Source organism: Nipponia nippon, unplaced genomic scaffold, assembly GCF_047370975.1.
Source record: "Nipponia nippon isolate SJK-2023a ecotype South Korea unplaced genomic scaffold, ASM4737097v1 scaffold_3, whole genome shotgun sequence".
NCBI classification, from domain to species: domain Eukaryota; kingdom Metazoa; phylum Chordata; class Aves; order Pelecaniformes; family Threskiornithidae; genus Nipponia; species Nipponia nippon.
Genome location: NW_028262347.1, coordinates 2420153 through 2435755, shown reverse-complemented (window position 1 = coordinate 2435755; position 15603 = coordinate 2420153). Strand labels below are relative to the sequence as shown.

Below are 15603 nucleotides of genomic sequence, written 5' to 3'. Positions count from 1 at the left end.
TATCACCAAATAGATCCAACTAGGCTTCCTTCTGTTCAGAGATCTGGCAAATAATGCAATACAACATGGGCACATTTCTAGCCAAGTAACCCTCCATGAACCAGAGCTGTCCAGAAAAAGGCCAAGGGCTATGAACTCTGCCTTCAGTCATAGATAGCTAGATAGATATTTGGAAAAGGACCTGGGGTTATTGGTCAACAGTCAGCTGACTATGAGCCAGCAGTGTGCCCAGGTGGCCAAGAAAGCCAATAACATCCTGGCTTGTATCAGGAATAGCGTGGCCAGCAGGACGAGGGAGGTGATCGTCCCTCTGTAGTCTGCACTGGTGAGGCTGCACCTCGAGTACTGTGTTCAGTGTTGGTCCCCTCACTCCAAGAAGGACAGGGAGGTGCTGAAGCGTGGCCAGAGAAGGGCAACAAAGCTGGTGAAGGGTCTGGAGAACAAGTCTTATGAGGAGCAGCTGAGGGAGCTGATCCTCCAGCTGATGCTCCAGAAGGACACAGGTCTCCCATAAATCCTGCGTCATGTCTGCCAGCCCTGTGCATTGGGTACCTGGAGATATCTCAGATATCCCAGGACCCCCATGTTTGGGCATCTGGATCAAACTGCCAGTGTCTGTGATGAGGTAGCACCTATAACAAGGGTTGTGACATTTGTGAGCCGTGGTTTGCACGGATCACAAGGGTCTGACACAAACAACTGCAGCCACTGAAAGCCCCTTGTGACTCCTTTACCTTCTCCTGGTGGATTAAAGAAGGAGCAGCCCCTCATTCCTCTCAGCTTCCCGTGGTGCTTGAATGTACTACACTGTCACTACTTCAGGTGTCCATCCTACATGTACCCATCACTAGAGAGGGACATATAACACACCCCACAGGTGACACATATATTTCTCATCAATGTTGGGACCAAAATCCACTTTTAAGAACCTATTTTCATGACCACGTTAAAAATGAATGAAATTTTATTGGAGACAGGCCTGTAACTTGAACATCGCACAATGATGGTCTTGCAGGTGCTTTGCTGTTTAACACTGCAGGATTTATTTTTAATTCCAGGGATCTCCTGGCTATCCTGGCCCAGCAGGACCAAAAGGAGACAGAGTGAGTTTCATTCCTGGGTTTCATTGGGCAAAAGCCATTGTATTGCTCTGATTTCTAATTTCTAAGCATTTGTACAGTGACCTTTGGTGAATATGAACTTCTGAGCTATATGTAACTAGCCCTACACTGCTAGTCTTCAGCTTGGGGAGTTGTCCTTCAGCTTTGCTAGGAGGAATCTAACATCTTTATGGAGAAAAGTGCCTGTCCTTATCATAGGCCCTTGGCACATTTCAGTTGGTTATTTGCAGAAGGAGGTATTGCTTGGTTGGGTCATTTTGCCTTTCTGAGTTTCCAAGCCTGTTTGCCTACATATAGGACACAGAAAGGTAAGGCTTCAAGATCAGTTGTGGGCAGATCCCAGGAGCAGTTGTCCTGTCCTTCCCCCATCCACTGATGCACATTCCTTCTCCTTCCTTCCATCCACCTGAGCTGTCTGTATGGCTATGGATCAGGGAGCAAATCCTGCTGAAAGCCAACCTCCTTTTGTTCCCTGGGATTAATTTTCTGCCATGCCAGTAAGCAGAGCTCATGTCATGGCTATGTGGTTTCTGGTACCTCTGCAAAAGAGTTGCTGCAAGCAGGTAGTTTGGGTTTGCAGCATAGGGAGGAGCTGTTTGGTTTTAAAGTTGTTTACACTGATCATGAAATTACCCCTAAATTATGAAACTGCCTGATTGCACCTGGACCTTCCAACACAGCTAAGCACATGTCTTCCTCCCCTTGTGTGCAGGGCGAACCAGGCTATGTCCTAGGAGGAGTGGAGGTGATTCCTGGCCAAAATGGGCAGCCTGGGCCACCCGTGAGTATCATACCCCAAGTGTGGTGGACCCTCCAGCCTCTCAAGGGCTGGCAGAGAAGCAAAGGGAGCTGGGAGAAAGCCCACGTCCCTCCCTCTCCTGCTCTTCATTGTTGCAGGGACAGAAAGGGCAGCCGGGGGTTCCTGGTGTAGCAGGACCACCAGGTTTACCAGGGCCACAGGGGCCACCAGGGATCTCCATCAAGGTGAGCATGGTTATCTGAAGCATGGTTCTGTGATGTTGTACTACAGAAAGAGGAGACCCAGCATAGCCCAGGGTCCCTGGATACTCTGTTCATTCAAGGGCCCTGGGAACACACATCTCTTCTCTCTGTCATCGGATTCTCCCATTGAGGCATAAAAGGAGGAACTCTGCAAAACATTCCCATCATCAGGGCCCTGCTGTTCAACACAGCAGGAATCGATGATGAAGCTTGAAAAGGTTACAGTCAGCCTTGTCTGACGTGACCAGATTCAGTGGCCACTAAGACTTTTCCAGCTCCAGGTCCCTAGGAAGGTTGTGTGGTGGCTGGAGTGAAATACCCACGGTCACTTGTGCTGTGCACAGCCAAAACCAGACTGATGGTTGCCACCAAATGCCTCCTTGCACCGAGGGTGGGTCAAAAAGTCTCAGCAGAGATCAAGAGACCTAAATTCCCCTCCTCTACCCTAAGGGAGGGTTATCACCAGATTTTGCAGGTTGAGATTTCTGGAGCATGCAAGATATCAGACACCTCTACTAAAGCTCTGTGTTCCCTTGGGGGTGGGAGTTTTGGACTCTGGGCTTGTCAGCCTGCAGGAGCTTCTTGCTGGGACTAAGTTTAGAGGGGACTCCCTCTCTAAATTACAACTCCCTGGTAATTCTCCTTGTCTTTTGTGTTTCAGGGTGAACCGGGGGATTCAGGCATCAGGGTAAGTACCTGAGATTGGCTTTCACTTTTGCATGTGACAAGAAGCCTTTTTTTTAATTATTTCTAAGCTGCCCAATAGGCTCTGGTTTCCATACTTACCAGATGTCCATCAAGACCCAAAAGGACTGCTGGGACACACAGTAAGACTGTCCTGTGCTTCATGCAGGGCCCTCGCGGGAGGAATGGCCTCAAGGGTGACAGAGGAGGTGCGGGAGAGCCGGTGAGTGGTCCACCGATGGCCAGTTGCTGAGGAAGAGCTGCCAGCCACGGTGGGAAAGGGCTGTTGGCTTTGGGATGCCCTCTGCCACCTGGGGTGGTTGTAGAAGGACAATGTCTACTGCCAGTTCTCATCAGTTGCCACTTTGGGATGCTTCACTCCACTGATGAGGGCTGGCAGATTAAGCAGGGCCAATTAAGCATTTCTCACTTTGTCAGCTTCATCCTGTTGACCCGTCACTCAGGAATTGCCAAAAGGGCAATGTTAGAAACCCAGTAAAGACATGAGTTAATAGCCTTTCATTTTGCCAAAAGCAAGGGCATGCTCTTCGTCACGGCACAGAGCAAAGCTGTGGGAAGTGCATCCACCACTGTGCTCACCATGATGATAAACTCTGTGGTGTAGTCAATCGTGTTGGCAGATGATAACAAATATCGCCTGATGAAGGCTACTCCAAAGCATTGGTGATTCGCCCTTGAGCCCCCACTGTCTCCACCACCCATGGAGCAGCTGAGTGTAACCCTGCTCCTTCCTACATCCCACCCCCTGATTGCAGGAGGATGGAGAAGAGCTGGGGCAGGTCCAGAAGAGGGCAAGAAGGTGGATCAAAAGTGTGGGATGGCAAATGGACAGAGCTGGCAGCAGATTCGAGGCAAACAAGAGGTGGTTCTTCACAGAAGTCCCACAAGGATGTTTGGAGTGTAGGAAGTTTGAGTTCAAGGGGAGATAAAAAAAGTCCATGGAGGACTACTAGGAATAAAAGAAACCACGTTTGGTTTGGGAAGTCCCTTCATTACAAATGAATGAAACCCAAAAGATTACTCAGGGATGTATGTCCTGTTCTTGCATCCTTCCCAAGGTGCCTGTTACTGTCCATCATTATACATGAGTGATTTTTTTGTTACCTTTGCCATACTGCAGAGCTGTATTCCATAGACCAGCCATTTTCATGTCAGTATTCACCGTTTCTACACCAGCAGCATTACTATGGTCAAGCTTACAGCAACACAGCCACGAAGAGCCACTGGAGAAGGCAGCCACTCCCAAATCAACATGGATACCCAGACTCTGTCTTCCCATGTAACAAGCAAACACATATTTATTCTCCCTTACTGAGTAAAACCAGTGATCCATAGCTTATTTGTGGGGAAAAAGGAAATTTGGGAATACGTAAACATCTCTAGAAATCCTCAGTTGCAAAGGAACTGGGCACATCAGGATATACATTTCTCTGTTTGTGTTTCTGCAGACTTAAAAATAACCCTTTTCTTTAGTATGATTAGTAACGAACAGTTTAGAAGAAGAAGGTTTGATGATGTACCTTCCTTTTCAGGGGAAACCTGGCTTGCCAGGCCCTGTAGGGCTAGATGGTGTTCCTGGACTGCCTGGACCAAGGGGAGAAAAGGTCATTACTCATATCAGATGCTTGCAGGATCCATCAGCCCAAGGGGGAGCTGAGAATAGCTGAGACAAAGTAATAGCAGGGTAGACAGTACAAATAAAGTGGAGGCATGTTGGGATTTTACCCCATTCTCCTCCGCTCCCTGCTTCTACAGGTTGGAGATTGTGCATGGTAGAATAGATGCTCCATCTCCATCCAAGCCTTTGTTTTTCTCACGGTCCTCGTGTTTCCACCCAGCGGAAGATCTCTGCAGTTCCTGCTGTCAGGAGCAGTGTTTTCTCCCAAACACTCCCCCACCCTGTTTCACATGGTCACTTAAAACACCCGTAGACACCAGTTTTTAATTCTCTCCTTCAAGTCATTGTTTGCACCTTGCCTGAAGGTTGCTGGCTAGACATATGTCTTAGCTGAATGGTTACAGAGCAAATTTTTCCTCTCCTGCTTTGCAGGATGGCTAAGAGCAGAGCTCTGAACCAGATATCTAGATAGGACATATCATGCTCTGCAATTTTGGGGATTGGCTTTCTTGAGTGCAATGCTGTGCTTACCTTGCAGGGGATGGCAGGAACTGGCATTCCTGGCACTGTTGGCCCAAAGGGGGAAGAAGGAGAGCAGCTGGGTTGGCAATTTTGCAGTGAGATTTGCAGCTAAAGACCCTTTGGAGGGCTCAGTGTCTCTAAAGTCTCCTCCAAGACCTCTTTTCTAGGTTTTCCTTGGAGGGAGCATCCTGTAGTTGCAAATGGAAAGGGTCAGAGAAGGGAAGACATTGAGTTTTAAAGTTTGAGCTTTCACTGTTTTGTCTGTTTTTTTCAGGGGGTGATGGGACCTCCAGGAGTACCGGGACCAAAGGTGGGTACTGAAATGCTGAACCTGAGTCTCTGTGCCTGGTACTCAGGTGCCAAGGAAAGCATCTAGCTCTAACCATCATCATCGGATGTGGGAATGTCGAGTCCTTACTCAAAAGAAATGAAAGGGAATAATTTTACACATCAGCAGTCACTGTGCTGCAGGGTGCTGCAGAGACCTGGAATGGTAGCAAGATGCGATATTTTAATAAAATGGTATTTTTGTGTCCAGTGAGACTCTGCAGAACTGTAGTAGTTCATGTTAAATGTGTTTTGGGAGGAAGATGTAAGGAGCAGATTGTCTCACATCTGCGTTTTGGACACCTTCCTCTGAACCATCCAGGCCCAGATTCCTTCCCGTGTTTTCAGTGGAGAAAGCCCAGCCCTGTGAGAAGTGATACAGCCCATCCTGAAGTTTGAGTTTTCTTCTGGAAGTGCCCATCTTTTTCCAAACGTTGGGGGAAAAGGAAACCTTGACTTGACCAATTCTTTCACCTTGCTTAAGAGCCTGGGGTCATGGGGAGGAAAGATTTTGGTGTCCTGGTGCTGCCAGAGGAAAGGACTCGACAAGTGTAGCTCCAGTCCAAATCCGGCAACTCTGCCATGAACCCAGGGAAGATGATGCATGGCAAGGACTGGTCAGGAAGGGACTCATGGCAGGCAGGAAGATTTTCTCCCAGCTCTTACTACTCATGGAGGTGTGGGAGTTCAACTCCAGGCCTTCTCCATGTGACAAAATACCTAGAAAGCTGTGGATGCAGGAGGAATCATCTGATCTTGGCATGTACAGGGATGATTGCTATAGGAGGAAGGAGACTTTCTGCTGAGCCAGGAGAAATGCCTCTCAATTCAGGTTTGAGTGGATGTTTGCCTCTTCCTGAAGTACCTGGCTTGAGCTCGTGTTGAAGTTTGACATCAGAGAAAGACTCAGGAAATCTGAATTTTCCCTGGTGTGGGGAGTGCCAGGCATGGGTTTAGGTGGTACATAAGGCAACTCAGCATGGTCCCAGGTTGTTATGGCTCTTGGAGGAGCAACCACTTAGGACTGGGTTGTATGGCTCTCTGCATTCCCCCTTCTTCAGGTAACTCAGGATATACTCTTTGAGTTACTGCTGATGGCCAAATGGATCTGAGTCATTGATTTATTTCACGTCCGTTAAGCTCAAAAAATGTCCATGTTGACCCCAAAATAAAATATTTTCATCCTTCCAAGAGAGGTGGAAAATGAAGGAAAAAATAGCATCCAAGGAAATGTTTCATTCAGCCCGAAACAAAGTAGTTTGCTTCCCTTCACAGTGGTGCTTTTTTATTTCATAAAATAGAAGAGGATCTTAAATCTGTAAAGTCTTTGCAAGTGCTAACAGCCAGTTTGCTGCTCATGTCTTGCTCTTCGCAAGAGCAAAGACCTCCTTGAATTGCCCAGTCCTGATCCACACAAATACTGGCCTGTGATGGGTGTTTCAAGGACTGCCCATGCAAAGCAATGGGGAGAAAAAGCAAAATTTGGCAGGGTGCTCCCTGGTGAGGTGACTGTTGACGTTGCTCATGAGCTCTTTCTGAGATGACAGCAGAAGGTGCAGGAGGCAATCACAGCTGCTCATTTTCATTTAGGGTGAACCAGGACCACCTGGGGAAGAAGAACTGATTGGGCCAAGGGTGTGCCTCTAAATTAATCAAATCAGAATGAAGTTTTAAAGGTTAAGATAAAAAACAGTATGTAAATATAGAACCCACAGTAACTGGGGACCAGTATCTCACCTTGCTCCTCTTGGTTATGCTCAGCCTCTGAGCTAAGCCTGAGCCCACCCTGCAACCCCAGACCTGCACATAGCTATGCTCAACTTTTCCAAGAGACTGTCTCATCTTCAGCTCTCAAGCTCCTTGGAAGGAAACAGTCTGATCAAGCTCAGGATAGTCCATATATCATAGAATCATAGAATCGTTAAGGTTGGAAAAGACTCTTAAGATCATCAAGTCCAACCATTAACCTATCACTGCCAAGTCCACCACTAAACCATGTCCTTGAGCACCACGTCTACCCATTTTTAAATACCTCCAGGGACAGAGACTAAACCACTGCCCTGGGCAGCCTGAGCCAGGGCCTGACAGCCCTTTCGGGGAAGACATTTTTCCTAATATCCAACCTAACCCTGCCCTGGCGCAGCTTGAGGCCGTTTCCTCTCATCCTATCGCTTGTTACTGGGGAGAAGAGACCGACCCCCACCTCGCTACAACCTCCTTTCAGGCAGTTTGTAGAGAGCAATAAGGTCTCCCCTCAGCCTCCTCTTCTCCAGACTAAACAACCCCAGCTCCCTCAGCCGCTCCTCGTAAGACTTGGGCTCTAGAACCTTCACCAGCTTCGTTGCCCTTCTTTAGACACACAATTTATACATAGAGTAATATATGTGTCTTATATAGTAGATGATTATGATATAACTATATAGTAACTATATATTATAATACGCATGCCGTTTAATATTAGGCATTGTATATAAAGTATATATAGTAATATATTTGATTATACAAGTTATCTTAATATGTTATAGATACTATACAGGTAATTAATATGCAATATACAATATATAAATGCATGGACATATAACATATGCTATATACTATATATATGACATATATGTAAAAATTTTTTTTTGTTATTTTTTATTTGCTTTCCCCCCTGCTTTTGTAATCTCCGGTGGAGGGAACACGCTCAGGGTGCTCTTCTGCAGTGTGCGAGCCTCCAGGCTCATCCTGCTCTGGCAGCGGAGCCTTGTCTTAACTAAAGCATCTTCTGTTTTCCAGGGTAACAAAGGGCAAGGTGGTGTTAAAGGGGAAAAGGTGAGACTGGTCAGCACTGGAGAACAGAATAGGAGGGGGAGAAGCGCTGGCTCTGTTTTCAGGCTCAGGACAGAGCAGTTGAGGTATCTGCTTGGAGATCCAGAGGGAGAGAAATTGAAGTCCCCCCCAAAGGCTTCTCCCAGTCTGGTCAGGTGTAACTGGGCCACGTAACCACGAGGTTCAGGAGCTCACTGCTGCTGAAGGAGCTCTCGTGCATGGGGTAGACCTTGCACCAATGGTAAATCCCTGGGACAGTCTGCAGCTAGCAAACACTGGCAAACCTTGAATACTCTTTGCCAGTCCATACTGAGTATTCACAGGTTGCTTTTATTGAGACATATTTCAGGTTTGCTGTTTTTACAGCTCCCCCAGCTGCACTTGTTCTGCCCATACATTTGATTATAACCTCAAAGATCAAAAGAGATGGCAGCATTTTTTCCGAAGAGTAGCTACGGTAGTGAAAAATGAAAACAGGCTATCAGTCTTCCTCGAGCCAGTGCACCTTGCAGGAGCAAGGCCCTGCAAGCACAGCGGGTACATGCACTTGCAGGTTCCAGCTCTGAGCAGAGCCCTGGGGCTGGGTTAGGCAAAACGCTGACCTGGTCTAGTAGCTCCCCTGCATCTCATGGCTGTCTTCATACCTTGTCTTGCTTGCAAAAGCCCATCTTTGCTAGCTTTACCTGGGACGAGAGCTTGGTCTCCTGGTGGATGGCAACCAAGTGTGCTAGAGATAGACATGGGGGTTTCCATCTCTCACCCAAAAGCTCTTATAGCTGTTTGGCAGAGCTGTCTTGTAGTTACTGAAAAATTGGGCTGAAGAGCTTCCTCCCTCCCTCTTTCCCCCTGGCTGGGAGCTTCTCACTACAGCAGGGACCAAAAGTGCTGAATCTGTTTTCAGTCCAGTGGAAATTCTCTTTTGATGTCTTACAGGGACTCCCAGGACCTCCAGGGCAGAAGGGAGACCAAGTAAGTCAAACAGTAAGAGAACAACATGTTTGACTGGCTCAGGTGAAGGTTTTTGACTTTCCTGAGCTTGTGCCATGTGTGCAGCTCTTGCAAGCACAGTTGAGTGTGTTTGTGGGGGGGTTATGCAGAGATGAAGCCAGCAGGGAAGCACTTGAGCTCAGTGTCTCCTCTCTGTTTTGCTCTTGTGCTTCTGAAATGAGTTTTGAGCTGATGTAAGGAATGGATGGGGAGAACAATGAGAAGAAATTTTTCATTGCCCCAGATTGTTCATTTTATGTCCCCTTGCCTTGCAGGGGAACCCAGGATTTCCAGGTGCTCCAGCTATGGGGGTAACTATGAGTGGATTACAGCCCTTCTTGTGCTATAGCTATGCAGCATCACCACCAGCAGTGCCAGTAGGCCAAGGACCAAGAGAGATGTGTCCACTGAACTGCAGGAAGAACTAATGGACCTTTTCCTTGACCCTCCAGACAACTATGTCTTCTGCTCTCTTGCTCCACTTGTATTCCCAGCCCTGCAACACAGTTGCCCACTGGCTCCTCAAAGAAGCTTCACTGCTGTGCAGAAAACATAAGGATAAAGCCTACCCACCACTGAAGCCCTGTGCTCCAGGCTTGTCCCTCACTCAAGCTCCCTATTCACAATGGGGTTGTGCTGGTCCCTGCTGAAGAGGAGCTGCTGATGGGTCTCATTTGCCTCATTCCCATGTGGAAACAGGGCTCCTACAGCCTCCTCTTCATGTCCCTCCAAATGCTAGGGCAGCTTTAAGGAGAAACCTTGGTGGTGGCCACCTCTGCATGCTCCTCAGCATTGCTGCAAGGGCTGTGGGAGCAGTTGGAGGTTGCATTAAGGACTGAGACCCACCACCAGGACAGACTGATGTGTCCTGGAGGATGCTTGAATGAGCAGGGTACCTTAGGTTTCTTTCCTAGCGATGCTGACAGAATGGTGTTGGAGACACAAGGTAGGAAGACAGCTCTGTAGTCCCTAAACCCAGGTCGGGGCTGCTCTGCAGGGTCATAGTACAGTCATTAAGGTTCATGGCTGTCCGAAGGTTGGTCCTTGGTGTGTGTTAGCAAAGGCTAGAGCAGCTGTCTGCCAATTACCCCTTGCATGTGAGTGTTTGTTCAGTCCCATTCCTGGAGCTAAAACCTACTGAAGTTGGTGGGATTCCTTCACAAGCTTTGCTGGGTTTGGGATTTCGCTTGTAGCCCTTTCTAGCATTTTATGACCCAGTGCAGGTGGTGGGTTTCCTATCCCATAACAAGGCTGAGATTCTCTTGCTTTGGAAAAGGTAACATGAATAGACCCTCCTTTGAAAGGGATATCTTTTTTTCCCAAATAAGAGACCATTTCTGTGATTTCCTTTTATCCTCAGGTTTTGGGACCTCCAGGCAAGAAAGGTGTCAGGGTAAGTCCATTAATTAGCACTGCTTGAAACTTAGATGAGATCTTTGCCTGAAAAAGTGAGGGCTGGACCATGCTTCACCATCTAAATCATCTCTCTCTTGTGATTGACTGGAGAGGAGAGGTTGGAAAAGTAGCAATAGTCTTGCCCTGCTGATATTTCTTTTGCTTTTATTAACATTTTGTGCCTGTCATTCTCTTTCTAGCACCAGACCATGGGGAAATTTAGGATTTCCATGTGCTAGTTTTAGAAGGTAGAGATCACTGAAGCACTCACAGAAGCTACTTTCCAGCCAAGGGAGGCATTGCAATAAAATCAAAGCACAGCTGAGGCTGGAAGGGACTTCTGGAGGTCTCTAGTCCCACCTCCTGCTCAAAACAGAGCCAACTTCAAAGCTGGGTCAGGTTGCTCAGGACCTTGTGTGCTGAGCATCTCCACAGATGAGCATCCCCACCTCTCTGGGTCCCTGACCCAGTGTTTGTCCTTCCTGTGACTGGATGAATTTGAATTTCTCAAACCAGGGAGATCTCTGAGACAGAGCTGTCCCCTGACTATGTTGTCCATATTGTATATATCTGTTTTATAGGAAGGTGGATATAGTTCACTCTTGCAGAGGCCTCGTGGTGGGGCATGGTCTGGAATATCTTAATTTTTTTTTATCCTTGATAGCTTATTGCCAATCCACAGAGAAATAGAAGATCTCCCTTATCCTTGTAAGGAGTATTTACTGCAGGGGTAACTTCTCGTGGCTTTTTGACGGCTGGCATTCATAAAATACCCTACAGTTCTTCATACTCCCTCACCCCTTAGAGACAATGAGGTTTGTCCTTTTCACTGGGCTTGGATGTTGGAGCCAACTCCCTTCATTGGTCTTGCTGTCCAGAGTGCTTAACATCGCTTAACAAAAATGTCTCTTCTTTTAGGCTGGCTGCATTTAAGTAGTGACCTGGGACCTGAATTTTATCCTGCTTATACCACTATAAATGTACACATGGTGCTTTACAGTATACAGGTTGTGCGGCTGCAGAGGGTGTAACTACTGTGATGAGTTTTGTATGGCAGAAGGCCAGGTACCGCAGAGAAAGCTTAAGTGTAAGCCCAGGGGTGGATGATGGATGAGTGGATTTGGCAAGGGAATGGTTTTGCATGTACTGAAAGTGCAAAACGCAGCTCTAGGGAGCCACACGAACAGGGCTTGTTTTCCTGCCTGATATTATTAGTTTTGGGGATGTCTTTATTCACAGGGAGATGTTGGACCAACAGGAGCCCTGGGACCACAAGGAGACAAAGGAATACAAGGAGACAAAGGAGAGAAGGTAATGCACTGGCTTTTCTTGGCACATCCTTTATGGGTAGAAGGGTTTGTTTTGTTTGTGTCCATAAAGGAAGCTCTGAGGCAGATGGAATTCCTCTTGCTAACAAGGAGCACCCATGTGCTGTAAGCCAAGGGGAGCGTTGTCACAGGGAGAAGTCAAAAGTCCATTGAAAGAAAGTCAGTGAGAGATGCAGAGCTACCAATGCTCTGCTCACCCAGCTGCCCGTGGTTGATGAAAATGCCTAGGATCTGCTCTGTCCTTTTCTGCTAGCTTCAGATGTGGAGATTTATGTCTTGAGCTTGGAAGCTGCACTGGCAGGACACTGTATCTCCCTCTGTATCTTGCTTAGCACCAAACAGAGCATTAGCAACTAACTTCCATCAATTATAGCAAGGATGGGAAGTAGGGTGACCCTTGAGGGGGCTGCAAAATGGTGGTGGGGTGGAGACGGCTAACAGTGAGCCTGGCATAGGAAATGTTCCCAAGAGTCAGATAATGAGTGGAGCAGGGTCATGCCACCACAACTTGTGCATGGCAATGGAAGAACTGCAGCCAGGATGTGTAAGATTGGGATGGGGAAACCGAGACACATCCTAGGTTCCACAAATAACACTCTAGTAAAAGTTGGCTCTCCACAATAACATCTCTGAGGTGGCAAGGAGTGTTGTTAGGAGGGGAGAGGGACAATGTGTCAGCCATAAGGGCAAACTGGGAAGTAGTACCACCACAGGGTTTAGCCCTAGGTGTATCTCTGTCACACATAGAGTTGCAGAGAAGAAGAGCTTCCCAAGCCTTACACTGAGACATGTATCATCATTGATTTTTGCAGGGAAGTCCAGGTTTCGGTATTCCTGGTCAACCTGGGCTAAAGGGAGACCCAGGCGATAGGGTGAGTGGGGCAATATGCTGGATGTGGAAAGGGGAGGGCTAAGGAGGCAAATCAGGAGGTTCAGAGACAAAAATCTCTCTGTCACCTCCATGTGTGTGAATTTTCTGGCCTTCACCCTGAGGAAATTAATACTGGGGTGGTGACAAGGAGCTGGGCTGTCACCCTGCAGTTGGTGATCCCATGGGGGTCTTGGGTGATGGGGTAGTTAGCACTGTCTTCCACAGTCAGGTGCAAAGGGGGGCTCCTCCAAAATGCAGAGAGAGGATTGCTCATGAGTCTGGAAGAAAGCACAGATGGTCAACTCTCAACTGGCAATTCTACGAACAACAAAGCCAAGGAAGCCCCATTTCCAATGGCTTTGTGTCCTGAAAGTGAACTTGACCTTTATCTTCCTGACTTTTGTGCAGGTGCAAGCTTCAGGTGGCTCCTGCATGAGTTCACTGATGTCTAGTAAGGGCGGGGTAAATGCCTTTATGTTCCCTCCTACAGGGATATTAATAGTCCCTTTCATTTTAAACCAGCAAAAACTTGCAAAACCTAACATCTTGGAGGTCCCCACCCCTCTGTCAAAGCTAGTCACCAAAGTATTAATGGCTTCAAAAGTCGGGAAGACAGATGCATCTAGACAGTGTGTGCTTACAGCAGCCCCTCTTCTCTTAGGACACCATCTGTTTTCTCCTTCTCTACACTGTTTCAGCTGCTAATACCTGCAATCAAAGAGCAGCTTTGCAACACTGAGTCTGGGATTTACACCCTTTAGATACAACAGAGGACCCTCACTTGAAATTATTCTACCTGTATCATTCTTGCAATGTGACTAATGGTCTGTATTTCTGCAGGGAAATGTAGGTTTGTCTGGCAAACCAGGTCAGAAGGTGAGTCTATGCAGCGACTGCAACGCATAAAGCATTGTCTCATGACCGATGTCCGTGTCACCCAAAGCACCTTGAGTCAGTGGGGTTTTATCTTTGCCATGGGGCTGGTGTCAAAATATGGGGAGTGTCCAAAAGATGAAAGGTCTGAACAAATTCTGCTTTCCTGGAGTCTCCATATGACACACAGAGCCCTGCCTAGAAAAACAATTAAAAGATGCTCTTGCATCTTTAATGAGGCTTTAAAAAAATCTGCAAATCCTGGCTTGTAGGATTCCTCCTAGCAAAGGTTCAAAACTGGTCAAGAGGTCTGGAAAACATCCCAAATGTGGTGTTTGTTCAGTGAATCTGTCTTGCTGTGTACATTTCTCAAACAGCATTGCTCCCCAGGCTTGGCTGAAGGGAGCATATGGATTTTGGAAATGTTACAGTATGATACATAGCCCAGTGAATGGAATATTTAGGCTGGATCAGCTTCATGGGCATGGAGAAATTGGATGTCAAAAGAGATAAATGAGATGCATCCAAGACAGGATGTGTTAACAAGATGTGTTAATGCAGTTGCAAAGTGGAGAAGGCAGCAAGAGGTATTTTGAGTTGGGAGAAGGCGTGTTGAGGTGATTGAGTGATGAGGAAGGTCTCTGTTGTACAAACACCAAGCAGAGCAGATGTGTAAGTACCCATCCACAAGAACTCAACTGATTTTACATGGGAATAGAAGTTAAAACGTGGAGGGGGAACTGACCCTGTGTCCACACCGCGCTCTCAAGACTGGACCCGTGTCCTGGGTCTCTGCTAATGGGCCACCTCATGTGAGCTGCAAAGCTTCATGGAGTTGGAGAACCTCAGAAGAGTCTGTCCTGCAGTGTCTGGTAATGCCGATTGTGGAATCTGGATGGATTACGTTAGAGATGGATGCTTTCCAGCCTAGCCCACTAAGCAAATACTATAAGCACAGCCCTTCCTAGTACAGGGTAGATGCTCTGAGCCCAAGCTTCAGCCAGGAGTGTGGAAGCAATTGCATGGCCATGGTGCCTGGCATGCTGTCTGAATATGCCCCGCAATGTCTAAAATGTGAGGACTATGAAATGCAGCAGAGGAATGTAACAACAGTCTTGTTTTCTTTAGGGGGATATAGGTCTGAAGGGAGAGAAAGGTGAACCAGGATTACCTGGGAAACCAGGCAAGACCGGACTAAGCGGTAAAGATGTAAGTAGAAGCTAACAATCCAGTCAGATGGTCATGCTGAACCCCTTGGTACGCCGCTCTGTACCAAGCTAGGGACTCCAGGTTATGCCCTTGCAGTAGCAAGTAAGAACAAGTGACAAGATGAGACCAGTCAGAAACATGCATCTTATACATGCCTAGTTGGGGAAGAGACAGGTCTCAGCATAACAGTGGGCAACAAATGAGACTGGACAAACCACCTTTAATTAGGCATGATGGTTTGTTCATCAAGGGATCTAACTTCTCATTTGCTCTGTCCACTGTTTCATTGCAAGCAAGGAGGTAGATCCTTTGCAGATTGTCATTAGGGCACGCTTTAGGCTATGTTTGGGGGCAGTACTCTTTACCCTTGGTCCAGGTAGAACAAGCGCATGGCACCATGATCTTTGTGTTACACTACCTGGACACAGCATTTCTTTCTTTTTATTCAACATCATACTCATTCATCATCGAGTCACGTCTGTCTGACGTGCAGGGAACTAGCATGGTGCGCAGCCACACCAGCTCTGAAGGGCTTGCTTTTGGTTTTAGGGCATAATAGTTCCCTGTTACAATCAAACAAGGTGGCCCCTCAGAGAAGCATCATAACTGGCTTCAGGAAAGCCTCTCCTAACCACAGTCAGTAAAGACTTTTCTTCAGTTCAAAGGGCTGAGTTGATCCCTGGACATCAAGTGGAATAGGATCACCAAGGGAAGGCTTGAAAAAAGAGATGCAGCCGTGTTTCCGATGCTGAGGCACTGCTGCCCAACACCCCTGACTTCAGAGTCACCAGTGATTTCAAAATAAGGGCTCTTAACCCATGTAGGAAATTAGGG

General features: G+C 47.3%; 1 protein-coding gene across 1 annotated transcript in view; it reads left to right on the top strand.

Annotated features, from left to right (window-relative positions):
- Nucleotides 1-15603, top strand: part of LOC104010519 (uncharacterized) — a 133944-nt gene that overhangs the window by 62350 nt on the left and 55991 nt on the right. Inside the window, exons 30-43 of the mRNA XM_087765542.1 lie at nt 1059-1103; nt 1834-1902; nt 2019-2105; nt 2785-2811; nt 2977-3030; nt 4361-4432; nt 5243-5278; nt 9040-9075; nt 9369-9404; nt 10454-10486; nt 11728-11799; nt 12629-12688; nt 13528-13563; nt 14689-14769. Of these exons, the coding sequence (XP_087621668.1) occupies nt 1059-1103; nt 1834-1902; nt 2019-2105; nt 2785-2811; nt 2977-3030; nt 4361-4432; nt 5243-5278; nt 9040-9075; nt 9369-9404; nt 10454-10486; nt 11728-11799; nt 12629-12688; nt 13528-13563; nt 14689-14769 (744 nt within the window). The remainder of the gene's footprint in view (nt 1-1058; nt 1104-1833; nt 1903-2018; nt 2106-2784; nt 2812-2976; nt 3031-4360; nt 4433-5242; nt 5279-9039; nt 9076-9368; nt 9405-10453; nt 10487-11727; nt 11800-12628; nt 12689-13527; nt 13564-14688; nt 14770-15603) is intronic.